Source organism: Cenococcum geophilum (assembly GCF_001692895.1).
Source record: "Cenococcum geophilum 1.58 unplaced genomic scaffold K441scaffold_18, whole genome shotgun sequence".
NCBI classification, from domain to species: Eukaryota; Fungi; Ascomycota; class Dothideomycetes; order Gloniales; family Gloniaceae; genus Cenococcum; species Cenococcum geophilum.
The window spans coordinates 1218666-1235568 of NW_027137576.1; the positions used below are offsets into that span (position 1 = coordinate 1218666).

At 43.8% G+C, this 16903-nt stretch overlaps 4 protein-coding genes across 4 annotated transcripts; 3 read left to right on the plus strand and 1 right to left on the minus strand.

Moving 5' to 3' along the window:
- The first annotated feature begins 35 nt into the window (after positions 1-35).
- Positions 36-2786, plus strand: K441DRAFT_659069 (uncharacterized protein). The gene has a single exon (XM_067648461.1). The coding sequence runs from the start codon at positions 53-55 to the stop codon at positions 2570-2572; it is 2520 nt and encodes an 839-aa protein (XP_067504577.1). The 5' UTR covers positions 36-52; the 3' UTR covers positions 2573-2786.
- Positions 2787-2979: 193 nt separating this feature from the next.
- Positions 2980-3609, minus strand: K441DRAFT_85467 (uncharacterized protein). Its single transcript, XM_067654491.1, has one exon. The coding sequence runs from the start codon at positions 3462-3464 to the stop codon at positions 3066-3068; it is 399 nt and encodes a 132-aa protein (XP_067504578.1). The 5' UTR covers positions 3465-3609; the 3' UTR covers positions 2980-3065.
- Positions 3429-4412, plus strand: K441DRAFT_659071 (uncharacterized protein). The gene has a single exon (XM_067648462.1). It carries the CDS (start codon positions 3724-3726, stop codon positions 4126-4128), a length of 405 nt encoding a protein of 134 aa, XP_067504579.1. The 5' UTR covers positions 3429-3723; the 3' UTR covers positions 4129-4412.
- Positions 4413-7736: 3324 nt separating this feature from the next.
- Positions 7737-10909, plus strand: K441DRAFT_659073 (uncharacterized protein). Its single transcript, XM_067648463.1, has 4 exons — positions 7737-8284; positions 8339-10100; positions 10167-10230; positions 10468-10909. Exons 1-4 carry the CDS (start codon positions 7869-7871, stop codon positions 10899-10901), a joined length of 2676 nt encoding a protein of 891 aa, XP_067504580.1. The 5' UTR covers positions 7737-7868; the 3' UTR covers positions 10902-10909.
- The last annotated feature ends 5994 nt before the right edge of the window (positions 10910-16903 follow it).

Sequence of the window (16903 nt, forward strand, 5' to 3'; positions counted from 1 at the left end):
CCCCGACTTTCATTCTTTCAAGGATTTGTTGATTAGCATCTACCAACACAAGATGGATTTAGGGTACGGTCGACAGGTGTTGGATCATATTATGAATGATCCAGCGTACGATAGTCCAGACGATGAGCTGGACGACGCGCCACCCACAGATCCAAAAGCCTTTTTTGAGCGTCTGGGAGTTGGGGGTCCGGGAGGACTCCCAATGCCTTCTTCGTTCCCAACGCCGCAGGAAGTTCGTTCAAAGGCCCGCGTCTTATCTGAAAAGGTTCTCGGTAATTGGAAATTACTCAGCAACATCACCGAGAGGTATGAAGCGACAATTCAGAAGCGATGGATTAAGAAAACGAAAGAGCAGCGCAAGAAGATCCTTCTTGGTGCATGGCCAAAAATGTCCCTTTCACACCGCCCGGATTTTGCCGCCTTCAAGAAGAAACCAGCAGGACAGACAGGAGATTCTAGACGAGAATCGTACATGTGGCCTTATATAAATCTTGAAGATCTCCTTAAGTCCAAAGTGCTGTTTCTTCTCCTCCTCAATTCCAGGGGCCGCAATAAACCTGATGCCTTCGCCCAAGCTGATTTGAATGCTTGTCACTTCGGACGCATTACTAGTGTTCTTGTCCCGGCTTTTCTTAACGAACATGTCATGATGTTTACAGGAAGAGATACCCCTGAAACATACGGAGAGCTTGTTGCTTGGAGTGACCATCCCGAAGCCTTCCATTGGCTCACATCACAACGCGGAACCAATCCTGGAGAAGGCCTTTTTATCCTCGAGATTCAGGAGCGCTTGTATAAATTTCTTGTTGATTGCTGCAAAGCCGTCCTCCATGACATTTTGGAAGAGACATTGGCAGATCCAACAGTTTCGATTGCACCGGAACCTCCCTCCGTATCAAGCAATGAAGCTGGCCTGGCCTCGCTTGCTACAACTGCTGCAGAAGCTCCATATCGTCTACCAGCAAACTTAGACTTAAAGCGTTTGGAGTCACTGGTGGCAGCAAAGCTTTCAGCCGCAGAGGATCACGTGTGGACTTTGCGAGAAGACCCTGGCTACTTCACCGAGACCGTTCTCGATTGGAAGGAACATAGGCAGGAGTGTCTGCCTGATACTCAACGCCGCAAACACCCGGTGTTCAACAGTCCAACACAAGAGCGGATCTTCTGGGAACGTGTGATTGGAAATTCCATAGTATCGGCGCTGGTTTCTATAGAGGTTTGGGGTTCTATTCACGAGCAGGTCGTCACCCTACAGCGCTTAAAAGAGAAATATACGGACAGCATCTCGCCGGAAAAGGACTTACCAGAAGAATATGCATTTGCATTCTACAGGCTCGATCACCATTTGCGGCAGTTTTCGAAAGGGCCTATCGACACTTTAAAGACTGGATTTGTTGCTTCCCCGCCTATGCGCCCCTACTTCGTGCGCCTACCACAGGATCCAACGAATACGATAATTCAAATTACCAAGCGAGCCGGGCTAGCAAAGGACCAAACCAGGGATGAATTGACATGGATATTTACGACAATGTTTGATGAGCATCAACTTCATCTTGCTGGCCTGAACACACTCATAGACGAGCTCGAAAGAATGATGGAAAGTGACACAAAGGCGAAAGAGTTCATTTCGCCTTGGGTCACGGATAAAATCTCCGATCTATCGGTTATCTCGCAGTGTATACACCAGATTGAGCTATATCACCCTTGGGCCGCAACTTTTGAGACTGAGATAGCGACCAGAGAAGATGAATTAAATAGGGACTACTTAAAAACGCAGAAACTCATTGAGGGATATGTGCGTACCAAATTTGGAGGCTCAATTACATCGCTTGGCACACCCTCAGAAGGCAGATTCTACTATCCGGTTGAAAAACGCAGAACCCGCGAGAATACCGAAGCTATGATGCAGGCAGAGGAAAATCTGGATGCTTTCTGGCGAGCAGTAGACCGTGAGTTGATGAGCAAGAGCTCTATATCTTCCCGTCTCCAAAAACTCCTTTCTCAACGAGTGCTTCAGAGAACGCCGGAATGGGTTGAACCGGCGAAGGCACCGAAGCCCGGGATAGCAGCACCAGATATTAGTATCCCGAGAAAGCCTCTCTCTGAGCTCCACTTCCAGCTGGAACAAAGTACAGAGCGGACCATCAACCGAGAAAAACTTTCAGCACCGAAGGCCAAGGTAAAGACCCGTGGAGCTGCACAATCAGTCGAGACTACTCCCGAAACAGAGCCGCTCGATCGGCATAGGCCGGATACCCAGCCGACATTCACTGTGGATAACCGCGCGCTGAAGACTTTCAAAACCCTATTTTTCACCCCTTCGACGTCCTCTCAGCCTGGAGAGGTGGCATGGGGAGACTTTCTCCATGCTATGAGCTCCACAGGCTTTACGGCTGAGAAACTGTATGGATCTGTTTGGCAATTCACTCCCACTAGATTGGATGTGGAACGTAGTATTCAGTTCCATGAACCACATCCAAGTGGTAAGATCCCATTTACAACAGCGAGGAGACATGGGAGGAGATTGAATAGGGCGTATGGATGGTATGGTGGGATGTTTGCTTTAGGGTGAAGGGATATCTGGTCCTCGCCATAATATTCCCTCTTTGGTGAAGAAAGCTGTCTGGGCATAGTAGCATCAGATTGGTAGTGATGCCGAGATGCATATATGACTAAATGGAGCAGCAAGCAATTGTATCTCGATTAGTCCTCGAAGTTAGTAGGTTAATGATGGTATTGAAGAAATATTAATTTTAGAGGTGATATGAGAATGCCTATATCGAGGGTACGTTACAGTCATACCGAGCCCTAAAGTCTTCCTCCCACGGTCTTGATGATGACGCGGCTGCCGCCTGTCATTAGCCCAGCCACATGTTACACCGTACTTGCTCATTCACGTTCTTATTTGCCGTGGAATGAACGTGCGCAGGCCGTGCGTAAGACCCCAAAAACCAACATATTCTCCGACCATCCTCTCTCTTAAACCATCCCCTACTGAAGGCTAAGCCACATCATTAACGTACTTGGTCCCAGCCCTTGTCATACGCAGAATCGAGACGGGATCTCTAGCCTCCATATCCATACCATAACAACGACGATGACGGATACACCTGACACAACCATCCTGTGCTTCTTGCACCAAAACAGACTCGGAGACTGGCGTCCAACTTAAATGCTGCGCCAAATGCCAAACAACCCGCTACTGCTCCCGCGAATGCCAAAAGGCAGACTGGAAGACCCACAAAAAGGTCTGTGCCAAAAACGCCGCTGACGCCGCCGCCTCCACTTCCTCCACTTCCAACAACCCCCGTTCCTCTGGAGCAAATGCCGGGAATCCTGCAAAAGGTCTCTCTGGTGCTATCGACAAGCCCTTCCACCGTCTCGATGCCAAAGCCTGGCTGCATGACCGCCCGGAGCAAGACGTATACAAACTGTCGACCTGAATCGAAGTTCCTTACTACCATCGTAATACTGTCTGACGACCTAGATCGTCTATACGAACTATGTCTCAGTTGTCTCGTATCTTGAGCTCGTATGTCTCATCGAACGTCTCATTACCTGTTTCTCTTAACTATGACCTACTAAATGACGACGTCGTCGTCATTGTATTTGGACCTACCTGATGTATATAAGAGAGCTTCTAGAGCCCTCTTTAATAAACAGAGTTCTCATTCCTGATCGTCCGTTCAACACAAACTCCTCATCGACACCTACCGCTTTCGAATGGCGGATGATTTCAATCTCGAAGGCAAGGTCACCGACGATAGCATCTACAGCGGCGCCGGCAGCGGCCTCGCGGGATTTCGACGCTTCCTGCGCCTCGCTGAAAGCAGGCCGGGCTTGCTTCCGCCCTGGTGGTCAGCGCAGAAATCTTCCGAGTGCGTAGCGGTGGGCATGCAGGAGAGCGGGTGGAGCTCGCTGTCTTGTGCCATCGAAAAGAGCGACGTGCAAGAGCACTATGACGACTCCAAGTTCCCGATGCAGCTGAGGATGTTTGGCGAGCAGGTCTATGGCCGTGGACCGGCGGGTCAGAGCGGCACTGCTATGCGGCAGGTCATGATGGCGACGGAGGGTGGAGAGATGACTGCGACTCATCTTGATATCAGTGGTATGGCGCGTGGGACTTGAGCTGGCAGAGTTCTTGTAGGGTAATATCTGTAGGCTGGACGATGTGAATGCTGGACATCCTCAGAATGGTATTTGGTTGATGGCCGATAATAAAACTGGAACAGTGCTTCGAAAGTTATTTGACTCTCCAAAATTGCCGCACATGCTCTAAGGAATAAACTCATGTTAGGGAGGGAATAACCTGTCTTAGAACATAAAATAGCATCAAACATGATGACCATGTTGATTGCACTTAATCTGCACTTATAGTGCGGGGACGCGGCAACATGTTAGCAAAGGTGCCTATAGTTGCGAATAGTTTATAATATATCAATAGAAGTAAGTCGGCCATTTATATTTTTCTTGCTGTAATGAAATTTCATTCTAGAGTCTAATATCAAATGAGAAAATATTAGGATACACCTGGGTGCTTGTGAGTTCAGTTAAGGCAGAAAGGCAGAAATTAGCAATCAGCCTGCACCATCAAAACACAACTAAAATTAATTAAGAAAAGTCGCGAATATAACAGTAGAGATCTTAATCTAGCCCTCTAGAATAGAGATCATAATTAAAAAGGTCTTTGTTATGGACATATCAATGGCAATTTAGATTTGATGGGTGTGGCAGGACTAAACTCACAAACGTCACCCGGGTGAATGTATAGGAAATAGTACGAGGTCAACGTAATACCAAGAGTCACAGGCCACTGGGTCTTAGCGCCTCGCTTATTTACTGAAATTACATTAGCGTTTTGGTCTCTGCTTGTCCAGAGCTCCAGTTGTATCTTAAGGACGATTTCAGGCTTTGCCAAAAGCTGGCCTTTTATTATCTCTGCCATCTCGGAGGTTCCGTTGTATTGAAACATATAGGATTCATTCAATCCATTTTATTCTAGATATCTTACCGTAGCTCACATCCCGTCTCAGGCCCTCTCCATATATTTACCTTGATCCACATTGTGCGAATAAGAGCGACGCTTGGAAGAGCATCACCTCCCCCATATTGCATGGAAGATATTGAGATAATGGGGCCCCGACCTGTTAATGCGATCGTTGTTGGCTCGGTGGAGGAATATAATTGCTTTAAGGCGAATTCGTAATTCATATTGCGCAGTAAGGGAACGGGTGATCGTATCTTCGAGGCAGGCCAATAGTAGGGTTAATAGTAGGACAAAAGGCGGGTTACCGCATTTAGCGTTTGTCCGTCATCTTGTGGGTCATCGCCGAAACCTGGAGTGTCAACGTCAATTACGCTGTTTGAGCCGATATGTATTTTGACGGCTTGGTGGTGCTTTGTTTCAAGAACCTATCAGCTTGACTAACCATTCGTTCGCTTCAGAATCTGACCCGATCTCGGCTTATGCCCCTCCCTGATTTCATTCCATGGGGCTAACATATTGATGAAAAGACTTTTCCCTGAACTTGTCATTCTTATGACGCACATCATATTCTCTGGCTCCTCCGGCGTTATCATAGAGCTGATGGCCGCTGCAAGTGTATATCGTCCCCGAGTACTCTGCCCAGGGTCACATGNAGGACTGTGCCCACTCACGGGTTAAGGATTTCGTTTCAAAACCGATGAAATGTTAGACACTCGGGGTGTCTAGCGGGGGAGTCGACGTAGTCGTCTCTCCGGCACTCTGCAAATACCAAGATTGGTCGGAAGGTGCTCACGAGGGGAATGCAGCATCTATGTTGAAGGTACATCTCTGCATGGCTAGAGCGACCCTTGAGTCGATCAACTGTCCACTAGCAAGTCTCCGCAACCCTCTGAGCAGTGCGCGGGTCGCTGTTTTGGAGCCAGACCAAAGAAGAAAAGCGTGGGTTAAGCGCTGCAGATTTCTAAAAATACCTGTTCTACATCTGCGGCGAAAACTCCAAAACCACCACCAGCGCCATCACGCATTTGGATCCCTACTCTGACGAGTATTATGGCGTTCTCAACGTCTTTTTCAAGCCGTGCTACTCCCGACTGCTAGGGTTTTCTGAATCACTGGAGGACTGCATTCCTAAAGCCCTCGGGTGGACTAACTGGCAGCACGATCGCTGGGCGGGTGACGGCTGATACTCGAATTCCAGGTAGGCCTTGAGCACGCCGATGGCAACGTTGAGGCGTATCGAGAAGGTATAGGCGTTAACAGGGGCATATGGTTCGCGGACGAGGCTACGGCGCCTTTTGCTGCGCTGGGCACCGTGACTGGCGCCTTCTGAAGTGGCGAAGCCGTTGGTAGGAAGATTCTGGATATGTACAGTTTGGCGGATCAAGAAGTCAAAGAAGAGACTGAGGAGCCCTTTGTTGCAGCAAACACCATCTTGAGGGGTACCAAGGACGAAGCGGGAGCTGCTGAAAGACTAGCACACGACACATGTAACCGGAAGATTTTGCTGTTCAATGCTATATGGTTACGACCTCTCACAATTATGACACGCTCGATCCGCGGTGAATGCTCGTTGATTCTCGCACTAGTGCCAGACATGCCCCCTATTCAATAATATGACTGCCGAGATGAAAAGAGTACCATTGATGCAATCCTTAGCTTTTCTTCTTCTTCGTATCATGTGTTGTGACCGTGGAGAGGCATCACCGAACGCGCTGTACTCAGCCGGTTCATTGACGCTGCAATTTCCAGCAGTGAGGACAACTTCCAGTAAGACATGTACCGTAACGCACTCGTGTCTGCATTGTGTGTGTCGTCAGACTCGACCTTGCATCCTCATTGCCGTCGTGTTCGCTCGACCCTCCTTGTTCTCTACGTTCGCTCTTTGAAAATCTATGAACCATCCGGAATACCATTTCCCTTCACCTTTTAACTGGCTGTATCGACTCTAGGTCACTGGGCTTATTGGTTTTCCGAGGACCGTTCAACACGAGGCTCGGCTCCTTCCTTCCTAGCATTTTACAAGAGAACGTACAAGGCAAGGAGAGGTCGCTATGAAAAATGGAGGCAGAGCGAATGGACAGGACCAGAGGGGATCTTATAGCGAGAGAGATACGGCGCCTCCTCTTGAACCAAGACCTTTTTGGAGGAACGCCATGTTACAATGTGGATGCAGCTTGGGAAGGGGTGAATGTCCTATTCTGAGGAGGGCCCAGTTTTGGGAACCCAGGAATCCCAAACGCGGCCCCTTGAGATTTCGTGCAAAAGTTGATAATACTCGCACATTAAGGCCGTGCCATCTTCAAGGCATGATTGGTTAATAAGATGGAGGAATCTTCGACGCAGAAATCTGTAAAAGGGAAGTAGAGGAGGTCAAAGGCGAAGAAAGCTGGAAGTTGGAGGTAAAACGAAGAGCGAAGGATGAGGTTAGAGCACCTGGCGATTTGACCGCATGGCGCAGCCAATGCCAAGCTGAGAACTGATTGCTTCAGTCACGTGCCTGGCAGTACAGGTCCAGTTCCTTCGCGAGACTGGAAAAGTTAGCAGCCGCATGGTAGGTGAAAGAATAATAATGGAAATTTGCCATTTCATTTTTACTTCTACCGTTCTAAAGTTATTGCAGGCTCCTCCGGTTTTGGCTCTATTCCGCTTTCGGTATAGCCCTGCAACATTCACACTTTGCAGCCCAACATGCGCCACACTCTACCCACTTTCTAAGCCTCTCAAGCTGCCCAAAGTTCGGACTCCAGCCTTGCATCTACCCACATCTAAACCTCGCACCCCTCCATCCCCGCCATTCAATCTTGAGAATGAGGCCGCATATTTGCTAGTCTCAAAAAAGGCGGAAACCTTTCCTTCCCTCTTTAACCTCTACAATATCAGAATGGAGACCCTTGCTATTATTGGCCTTGTCGGAAACATCGTCCAGTTTGTCGACTTTAGCGGCAAGCTAGTCTCGAAGTCGACCGAGCTTTACCGGTCCAGCGAAGGCGCACTCGCAGAGAACAGCGACATCGAGACAGCGATAAATCATCTAGTTCTGTTAAACAACAAGCTCAAAGATGCCGCTACCACTACTGGCGATAGTGCGCTCCAGAGCCTCTGTAAATCATGCGGTACTACTGCAGATCAGTTGCTAGCAGTGTTAGATAAAGTCAAGGTTAAAGGTAAACAAGGTAAATGGAAGAGCATAAGGAAAGCGTTGCGGAGTGTCTGGAGCAAGGAGGAGATCGAGGAGCTGGGGCAACGGCTAGAAAGATTCAGGGAGGAACTGAACTTGCACGTTACTGTAGATCTAAGGTGGGTATAGGTGTTACTCAGAATTGGCTATGCTAACAAGAATCTACTCTGCAGGGAGGACGTCCGTCAGTTTATGCGGGAAGGGTCCGATCGTCTCAAAGACCTTGACATAACAACAAAGAGAATCGTTGATGCTATTATCAAGCAAGAGGACGTCTTTCGCACGGCGCACAATACGCAGATCACTTTGATGGGGACTATACACGAAGAGACAGTATCAAAGGTCCAAGATGAACATGCGATTACTCGTCGCGAGATAATTCAAGAGATACGGGTAAGGAGCCTTTCCGGTGTAAACACCATACTACTTAACTCTGGTCAGCGACGCGAGCAGGATATGAGTGCTGCCAATCAGGGACCGTGCCTAGCTACCTCATGTAAAGCCTGCTGGTATGTTCCTCTCGCCAGGAATAAAAAATTTGTTGGCCGCAGCGCGCAGCTCAACGAACTAGAAGCCAACCTTTTTACGGAAGGCCACTGCCCAAAGTTCGCAATTATCGGGCTTGGAGGCGTTGGCAAGACCCAGATTGCGCTTGAGTTGGCCTACCGAATAAGAGAGAAACATCCGGACTGCTCCGTCTTTTGGGTACCTGCAACCAGCGCTGAGAACCTTCAACAAGCGTACGTAGGAGTTGGCCAGCAGCTGCGGATAATCGGATTAGAGGATAAGGAGGAAGACATTAAGAAGCTCGTGCAGCATCACTTGAGTCAGGAAAACGCAGGCCAGTGGCTGCTGATAATGGACAATGCTGATGATATGGACATGTGGTTCAAGAAGAGTGATATCAATACCAACACAACTCGCCTGATTGATTACCTACCGAGAAGCAGCAAAGGATCAATAGTGTTCACAACGCGGAGTCGGAAAGCTGCAGTAAAATTCGCTGATAGAAATGTGATTCAGGTCACGGAGATGGACAGGGATGCTGCGACTCAGGTACTAAGGAATTCACTAATTAATAAGGAAATCTCGAACGACCACGCCGTAGTGCAGCTGCTAAGGCAACTGACCTTTCTCCCCCTTGCTATCGTACAAGCCGCTGCGTATATTAATGAAAACGATATATCGCTTGCAGAGTACCTCTCGCTCTTGGATGACCGGGAGGAAAATATTGTTGAAGTTTTAAGCGAAGACTTTGAAGATGAAGGAAGATATCATGATATAAAGAATCCCATTGCAACTACGTGGCTAATTTCGTTCGAACAAATCAGGATTCGCGATGCTTTGGCCGCCGATTACTTATCCTTCATGTCGTGCATTGATCCGAAAGCGATTCCGCTGTCGCTTCTACCACCTGCGCAGTCAAAGAAAAAGATTATAGATGCGATAGGAACTCTAAGCGCCTACTCGTTTATCACTAAGCGGCCAGATAATCAGTCTTTGGACATCCATAGGCTGGTGCATCTTGCCACTCGGAACTGGTTGAGAGCACAGAACTTGCTGTCGGAGTGGATAGCGAAGGCTATTGCACAACTAGCCGACGTTTTCCCGAATGACAACCATAAGAATAGGATTCTATGGCGGACCTACTTACCGCATGCGCAGTATGTTTATGCGCCTGGCCTATTCCAAGAGAACTTTAAAGGGAGTCTACTGTTGTTTCAGAAGTTTGGGCTGTGCCTACTTAGCGATGGAAGGTGGGACGAGGCGGAACAGCCGTTTATGCAAGTGATGGAAGCGAGTGCGAGGGTGCTGGGGAAGGACCATCCTTCCACACTGACCAGCATGGCCAATCTGGCGTCGACGTTTTGGAATCAAGGACGATGGAAGGAGGCCGAAGAGCTGGAGGTGCAAGTGATGGAGATGAGAAAGAGGGTATTGGGGGCACGAGCATCCAGGGCACGCTGACCAGCATGGCCAATCTAGCGTCGACGTACCAAGAATCAAGGACGATGGAAGGAGGCCGAAGAGCTGAAGGTGCAAGTGAATGGAGACGAGAAAGAGGGTATTGGGGCAGGAGGGAGCATCCAGACACGCTGACACAGCATAGCCTAATCTAGCGTTGAACGTTTTGGAATCAAGGACGATGGAAGGAGGCGGAAAGCTGGAGTGCAACTGGTAGGATGCAGAAAGTGAGATGGAGATGAGAAAGAGGGTTATTGGGGCACGAGCATCCACGGCACGAGCTAGACCAAGTATTGGGCCAGTCTGGCGTCCGACGGCTTTATGTCTTGGAATCAAGGGGACCGATGGAAGGAGGCCGAAGAGCTAAACGTGCAAGTGATGGAGACGAGAAAGAGGGTATTGGGGCAGGAACATCCAGACACGCTGACCAGCATGGCCAATCTGGTGTCGATGTACCGGAATCAAGGACGATGGAAGGAGGCCGAAGAGCTAGAGGTGCAAGTGATGGAGACGAGAAAGAGGGTGTTGGGGCACGAGCATCCAGACACGCTCACTACCATGAATAATCTAGCGTTTACGTGGAAATTGCAATGCCGCGATAATAAAGCATTGGCGTTAATGGAGGAATGTTTCAAGCTGCGGAAAAAGAAGCTAGGACCTGACCATCCTAATACAATGTCTTCCCTTAGGGCCTTAAATGAGTGGCAGATGGAGAAACTAGCGTTAAATTCCGTAATCCGTATACAAGAGACAGAATCTAATAGGTCCTGAATCGCGAGTAGCTTCTTTAATATTTTTGAGTTTGTCGACACGGGATAAGCAGAGAAGGTCGCGATAACGACAGCACTATTGCGTAGCGGTGGACTCCTAAGGCTCCTCCCGTCGATGGTGCTGCAGACGCAGCTGACTCAAGGGTGCCATTTCTAAGGGGACTAGATTTGGGAACACGGTTTTACGGAAAGTCTTTATTTAGCTCGTACTGTTCAGAGCCTCATAGTCTTCCTCACCCATACCCCCTCAAAGCCTCATTCGGCTTCATCATGTATCTGCTGGATTAAAGTTGAGTGTGGCAAGCGAGGTCCGTCTGCGAATTCGGGAGAAACCCAACAATGGATTAGCCAATGCAGAAATTCGTAACATCCCAGCCCGTGTATGAGGCAGACCGGCGCGTCATAAACCAACACAGCAGGACTAGGGGCATTTCGCACTAAATTGACGCTAGAGATTGATGAGCCACATCAACCAAAAAGGAGGCTTAGTAAGCAATTAAACAAGGTAAATAGGTGATTTTTGAATCTACTACTAATATCAAGATTATTAAAACACCCTTCCCTACAGATCAATATGCATATAATTAACCACTAAATAGTCCTTCTATATGGCTAATATTATGCGCTTTAATGGGGGCGACGTAGACGATAATATTCTGCTATTTTCCGGCGTCCTTATATAAGAAGTTTGCCTTATAAAGCATTCGAATTTAATTTGGATAAAATAGATAATAGTCGCGTTATATCAAAATTTAGGTAAACATTAATACCACGCCGCCTACCTACTACTTATTACCTACTTACTTTATATATAGATTCTTAAAGGCTGAAATTAAGCTTCTTATAGACCTTTTTGACTTTTACTTATGTATCTACTATAAGCGCCGTCGCCCTTATCCTGTAACTGCTCTCTATATAGTCCTTTACCGCCTTACCTTTCCTACGCAACTTACCGATATAGAGCTGTTTTTTGGGCGATCTTCTACTTGGCTCTTTCTTATATTTAATAATGTAATTGCTTTCCTTGCAGAGCGCTTCTAAAAGCTTCTATAGTGGCACCCTATATTTATATATAATCGCATTTAATAATATACTTAAGCGCTTGCGCCCTACACTGTAGGAGAGAAGGCGATTTAGGGCTTTATAGATGGGACTTTTAGAGGCTTCTATAGGCCTGATTATAATTAGTGTTACGGCACTGACGCGCGTAACCTGGATAGGGCTTAGTCAGGGTTCGGCTAAAGGCTTAGCTCCCCCTTGTATATAGACGTGTCCTCACCGCCATCTTCTTCTTCTCCTCATCTTGATATCCGGGTCCATAGACATTCCAATTGTATAGGCTTGCATACGTTCTAAACGGCGCTCGTGCCTCGATTGACTGAGTCGCTGTGACAATTAGTAAGCGTTTTACTCTGGCTATAAGCACTAGCACGGCTTTAAGTACTAAGCTATTATAGCTGTAGATGGTATATGCGTAGCCTTGCAAGGGCCGTATAAGGGTAAGGTTAATAACTTCTATATAGTTACTAACTTTAGCCTTGAAACAAGACTTAATAAGGTAAGTTCTACCCAGAAATTATATGGAAAGATTATATATAATGCGCGGTATTGCGCATATGTATAAGTAGTTAATTTTTGGTGTAAAATTAATAAAATAGCTATATGCATAATGCTGCGTATTTTATTAAAACTAACGCGTATATACTCTAGATCTTTAAGAATCGCCATCCTTACTTTTTATATGGCGATTAAGCCTATAAATTACTCGCATATATCTTTGGCCCTTATCTAAGCAAGTCCTTAATTACTGCTAATAAGTAGTATATGAATAAGGAGCTCTCTCGTATACAAATGTCGGTAGAGCACCTCTTTGGACTGTTATAAAATCTCTAGTCTTTAAACGCTTATACAGCCGGCCTTAAGTAAGGCCTCTAGCCTGTTATAGCTATGTTTAAGGTTATAATTTTACTTACTAATTGCTATATATATATAAGGAAACGTACAGTAGTAAATAGCTGGTATTAGATTGCTCTACTAACAATCTAAGAGTACCTTTGGCTGCCCAATAAAAAATAGGAAATCTTCTATTTTTTTTCTACTACCTTTATTTTTTCCTATTCTAAGTATTAGAGCTACTTAATATATACCTAATGTATATATTTTAAAGGTGGCATAAATTATAAATTACTTTTGGTTAATATTTGGCTTTAATTGGATTTTTATAATAGGTAAAAGTTAACTCTAATTATATGCGACCGTAGTTACTTAAGCTCTTCTCTCTTAATTTAATTTAAATATATAAGCAACTATCTTTTATATAAGAAAACCACTAGAATTAAAGTTTACAATATTAGGAAGAAGAAAGAATTAAAAAGTAAGTCCCCTAGTCGCAATCTAGTAAAATACCTCTACTATAATACTTCCTAAAAAGTCACTAACGCTACGGTTGGATATAGCTTAAATTTAACTTATAGAGTTTATTACCAATACTCTTAAAGCCCTAAAGTTGCAGTAGTAAAAGAGGTAGCGGAAGGACTCTATTCAATACTCCGTAGAGGTAGATCTTGTATTAGCGGTAGAGTTGGGCGTATAGGAGAGGTAGGAGCCTTCCTTACTTCCTTAAGTAACTCCTTTACTATACTAAGTAGGCGATTCTGACGATCCTCTAGTATTTTAAGCCTTTTAGGCCTCCGCTACTATAGCTACTGCTAGGCTTTAAAAGGGAGGCTATATAGGTTGCGAATGCCTTACTAGCTTTAATACTTATAAGGGTCTTTACCTTTTTAAACCTACTACGCCTCTGGCGCTGAGGCTTCTTGCGTATAGGTAGTAGCTTACTAGCTAAATAAAGAGAGTCTACTAGCCACTCTTATAACTTAGGAAGGCTCTTAATAAGGCCTATATCTGCTACTCGCTTTTTACTAAATGTAATGGAACCTTGTAGTAGGAACTACGATGGGTTCTGTTAATAGGCTAGGTGTGTAGGAAATATAAAGACAGTAGTTAACAACGTAAATAATAACTGGTGGAGTGGTTGCCTAACAGATTAACTTTAATTGTATTCTGAGAATCACTATAAGGAAGGAACTATCTAGGTAGGGACTAAGGGTCCTTAAATATATAACCGTACTCCTATAAAATCCTTCTTGTATATAATATACGTCTTATATATAAGGTACGTAAGTTCCCTTCGTTCCTTACATTCCTTACGTAGCACCTTATATAACCTTAGCTACTATTCCTCGTTATATGGTTCCACGGGTTCCATTCTAGACCGTGCTTATATTAACTAACTAGCTTCTTCTAACTCCTCTCTAAGTAGTTATAATATTGTACTTAAAGCGTCCGTAATACTATCTCCCTCCTTTTTATCTTCGTCCTTAAAGATACCTAATATCTCTAAGTTGTTTACTAGAGGTGTAATATCTGTCTAATTAATTTAGTTAATATTATTACTTATAATACCTAAAGCTTCTTCTTCTTTATACGCGTAATGTCATGCTCATACTATTACTGTAATATTATTGCTTGGTGAAATAATACCATCTCCGTATTCTCGTTGCTTAAAAGAGGGGTTAGTATATATTACGTTGGCGAGTCCTTTATCTTAGCAACCTTCTTCTTATTTAGAGTGCATTAAAGTAAATATTTAATTGTCTTGCGATGTTCGCTCTACTTCTAACGCTAAGTATGCGCGTCCTATAACTCTTAATAGTCTTTAAGTTCCCTAAGTAATTTATTATAGGGTCTTGTGTTTAATCTACTACTGCGAAGCTTAATAGTGACTTAGCGTAGGCCCTTACTAAGCTTAAGTGTTCTTGGGATGCGGAATAGAAGGCTCTAGATGCTTATATTGCGGCGTCTGCCCATCTACTTCGTCTTAAGAAGGTGCATAAGAAGGTCTATTTTAAGGAGTAGAAGCTTATAGAATAAGGTCTTTAGGAACTAGGTAATAAGAGAACTAACTCTCCTCCTATGGTGCGGGAAACAACTCTAAGTAGTTTAGTAATCGCTCTTCCTAGGTCCCCCTTAGGTAACTTATTCTTTAATAATTCCTTTTTATTAATGTTACCTAACCTATTTTCTTCCGATACTCCTATACCTTTTCTATAGTATTCTTTAAATTCTCTAGTAGCTCCTAGGTAGTCTTAGTATAGCCTATCTACTTAACCTTATACTATGTTTTATTATTAATGTTCTTATAACTAATAATCCTTAAAACTTACTATTTGTCTTCTTCCTGTCCTTTATATATGTCTGCCTTATAAACTAATGGCTTAACATTCCTATATACTGGCTTTAGCATCGTAATATGCTATATAGGGTAGATCTTTATTTTAGCTAGTAGGTTTAACTTAAATATAACCAGTGAAATCCTTTATATAATTTTAAAAGGTCCTAATCTAACGTAGTTTAACTTTTTGCTTAGTCGTTAACTTTTAAAAATTTTATATAGTAGCTATATTTTATCTCCCTCCTTAAGATCTGGTCCCTTAGATCTCTTAGTATTATAGTACTTTTTCATTCTTTGCTATACCACCTTAGCTGTTTCCGTAAGGTTTGTATAAAGATTTATTAAAGTCTCTATTCTTTGCTTAGCTTTGCTACTCGTTTTCTTTACTTAGCATAGTAATAATAATGTTCTTAGCTTATATCTATAATTCGCCTTAAATGGTAACGTACCTATTCCTTCTTATGGTGTTATATTATATGCAAACTATATAACTGGTAATAGCGATACCTAATTATTCTATGCGTAATTAATATAATGCCTTAGATACTGTTCTAGTGTCTAGTTTAACCTTTCCGTTTAACCATTTATCTGCGGATAATATGCGGTAGAAGTTGCTGCTTAAACTCCTTATTCCGCCAAAAATACTTTCTAAAATACTGCTATGAATCTTAGATCTCTGTCCGATATAATTTTACTTAGTGCTCTATATCTTGCAAACACTTCTTTAATATAGATTCTAGCGACATCTTTCGCTAAGATTTCTTCTATATAGGCTATAAAGTATCCCTACTTTATAAGCTTGTCTACTACTACTAAAATCGCGTCGTAATCTTGTCCGGTAATAGGATCTCTTAATTTTAGCAACTTAATAATAAAGTCCCATAATATAACCTCCTATGGTCTCTCTAGTGTTTTAATAGGTTATAGCCCTCTATACAGCTTATGCCTTATTAGTTTATTTCTTTAGCAATCTGGATACTCCTTAGTAACCTTCCTAGCTATTCTTTAGATTCCGTTAATAATATACTCCTCCTAGAGTCTTAATACTAAGCCCGTAGCTCTATTATGTTCTTAAGTTAGTCTCTTATAGAAATCCTCTATAAACTACTCTGCTATACTTCTTAGGATGTACTTCGCTTCTCGATTGTCGTATATATCTAACTGTAGATCTTCTAGCTATACTTCTAGAATTCTTTATACCTAAAAGCTTTCTAGTATCTTGTAGACTTTTTCTAACTTATTCTCTTAAGTTGCTGCGATTTTTAGATAATTATACCTAATTAGTCTATTTGTGTCTTTTCGCAGTAAAGCCCCTAATAGCTTATCGTCATTTTATAGTTCAGCCTTTTAACTTAACGCATCGGCTCGCGTGTTATCTATGCCCTTAGTATGCTAAATCTTGAAATAGTATTTTATAAGCATCTCTGCCTATCTAACCTATCTTTAATTAAGTTCCTTTGTCATTAGAAATCCTATTAGGTTCTTATAATCCGTTTTAACTATAAATAGTTTTACTGTACCTTATAAGAATACTCTCTATTCCTTTAATACTGCAACTATACCTAATAACTCTTTATTATAGATGTTATAGTTTAACTCTAGTGGTGTTATCTTCCAACTATAATATGCTACTAGATGCCATCTATCTAGATACTTTTATATAAAATATACTCCTAGTATAAAGTCTAATGTATCTATTTTTATAACCGTCTCTAGTCCTAATTAATAGATCTTAAGAACTGGCTCCTAGGTAAACAACTCTTTAACTT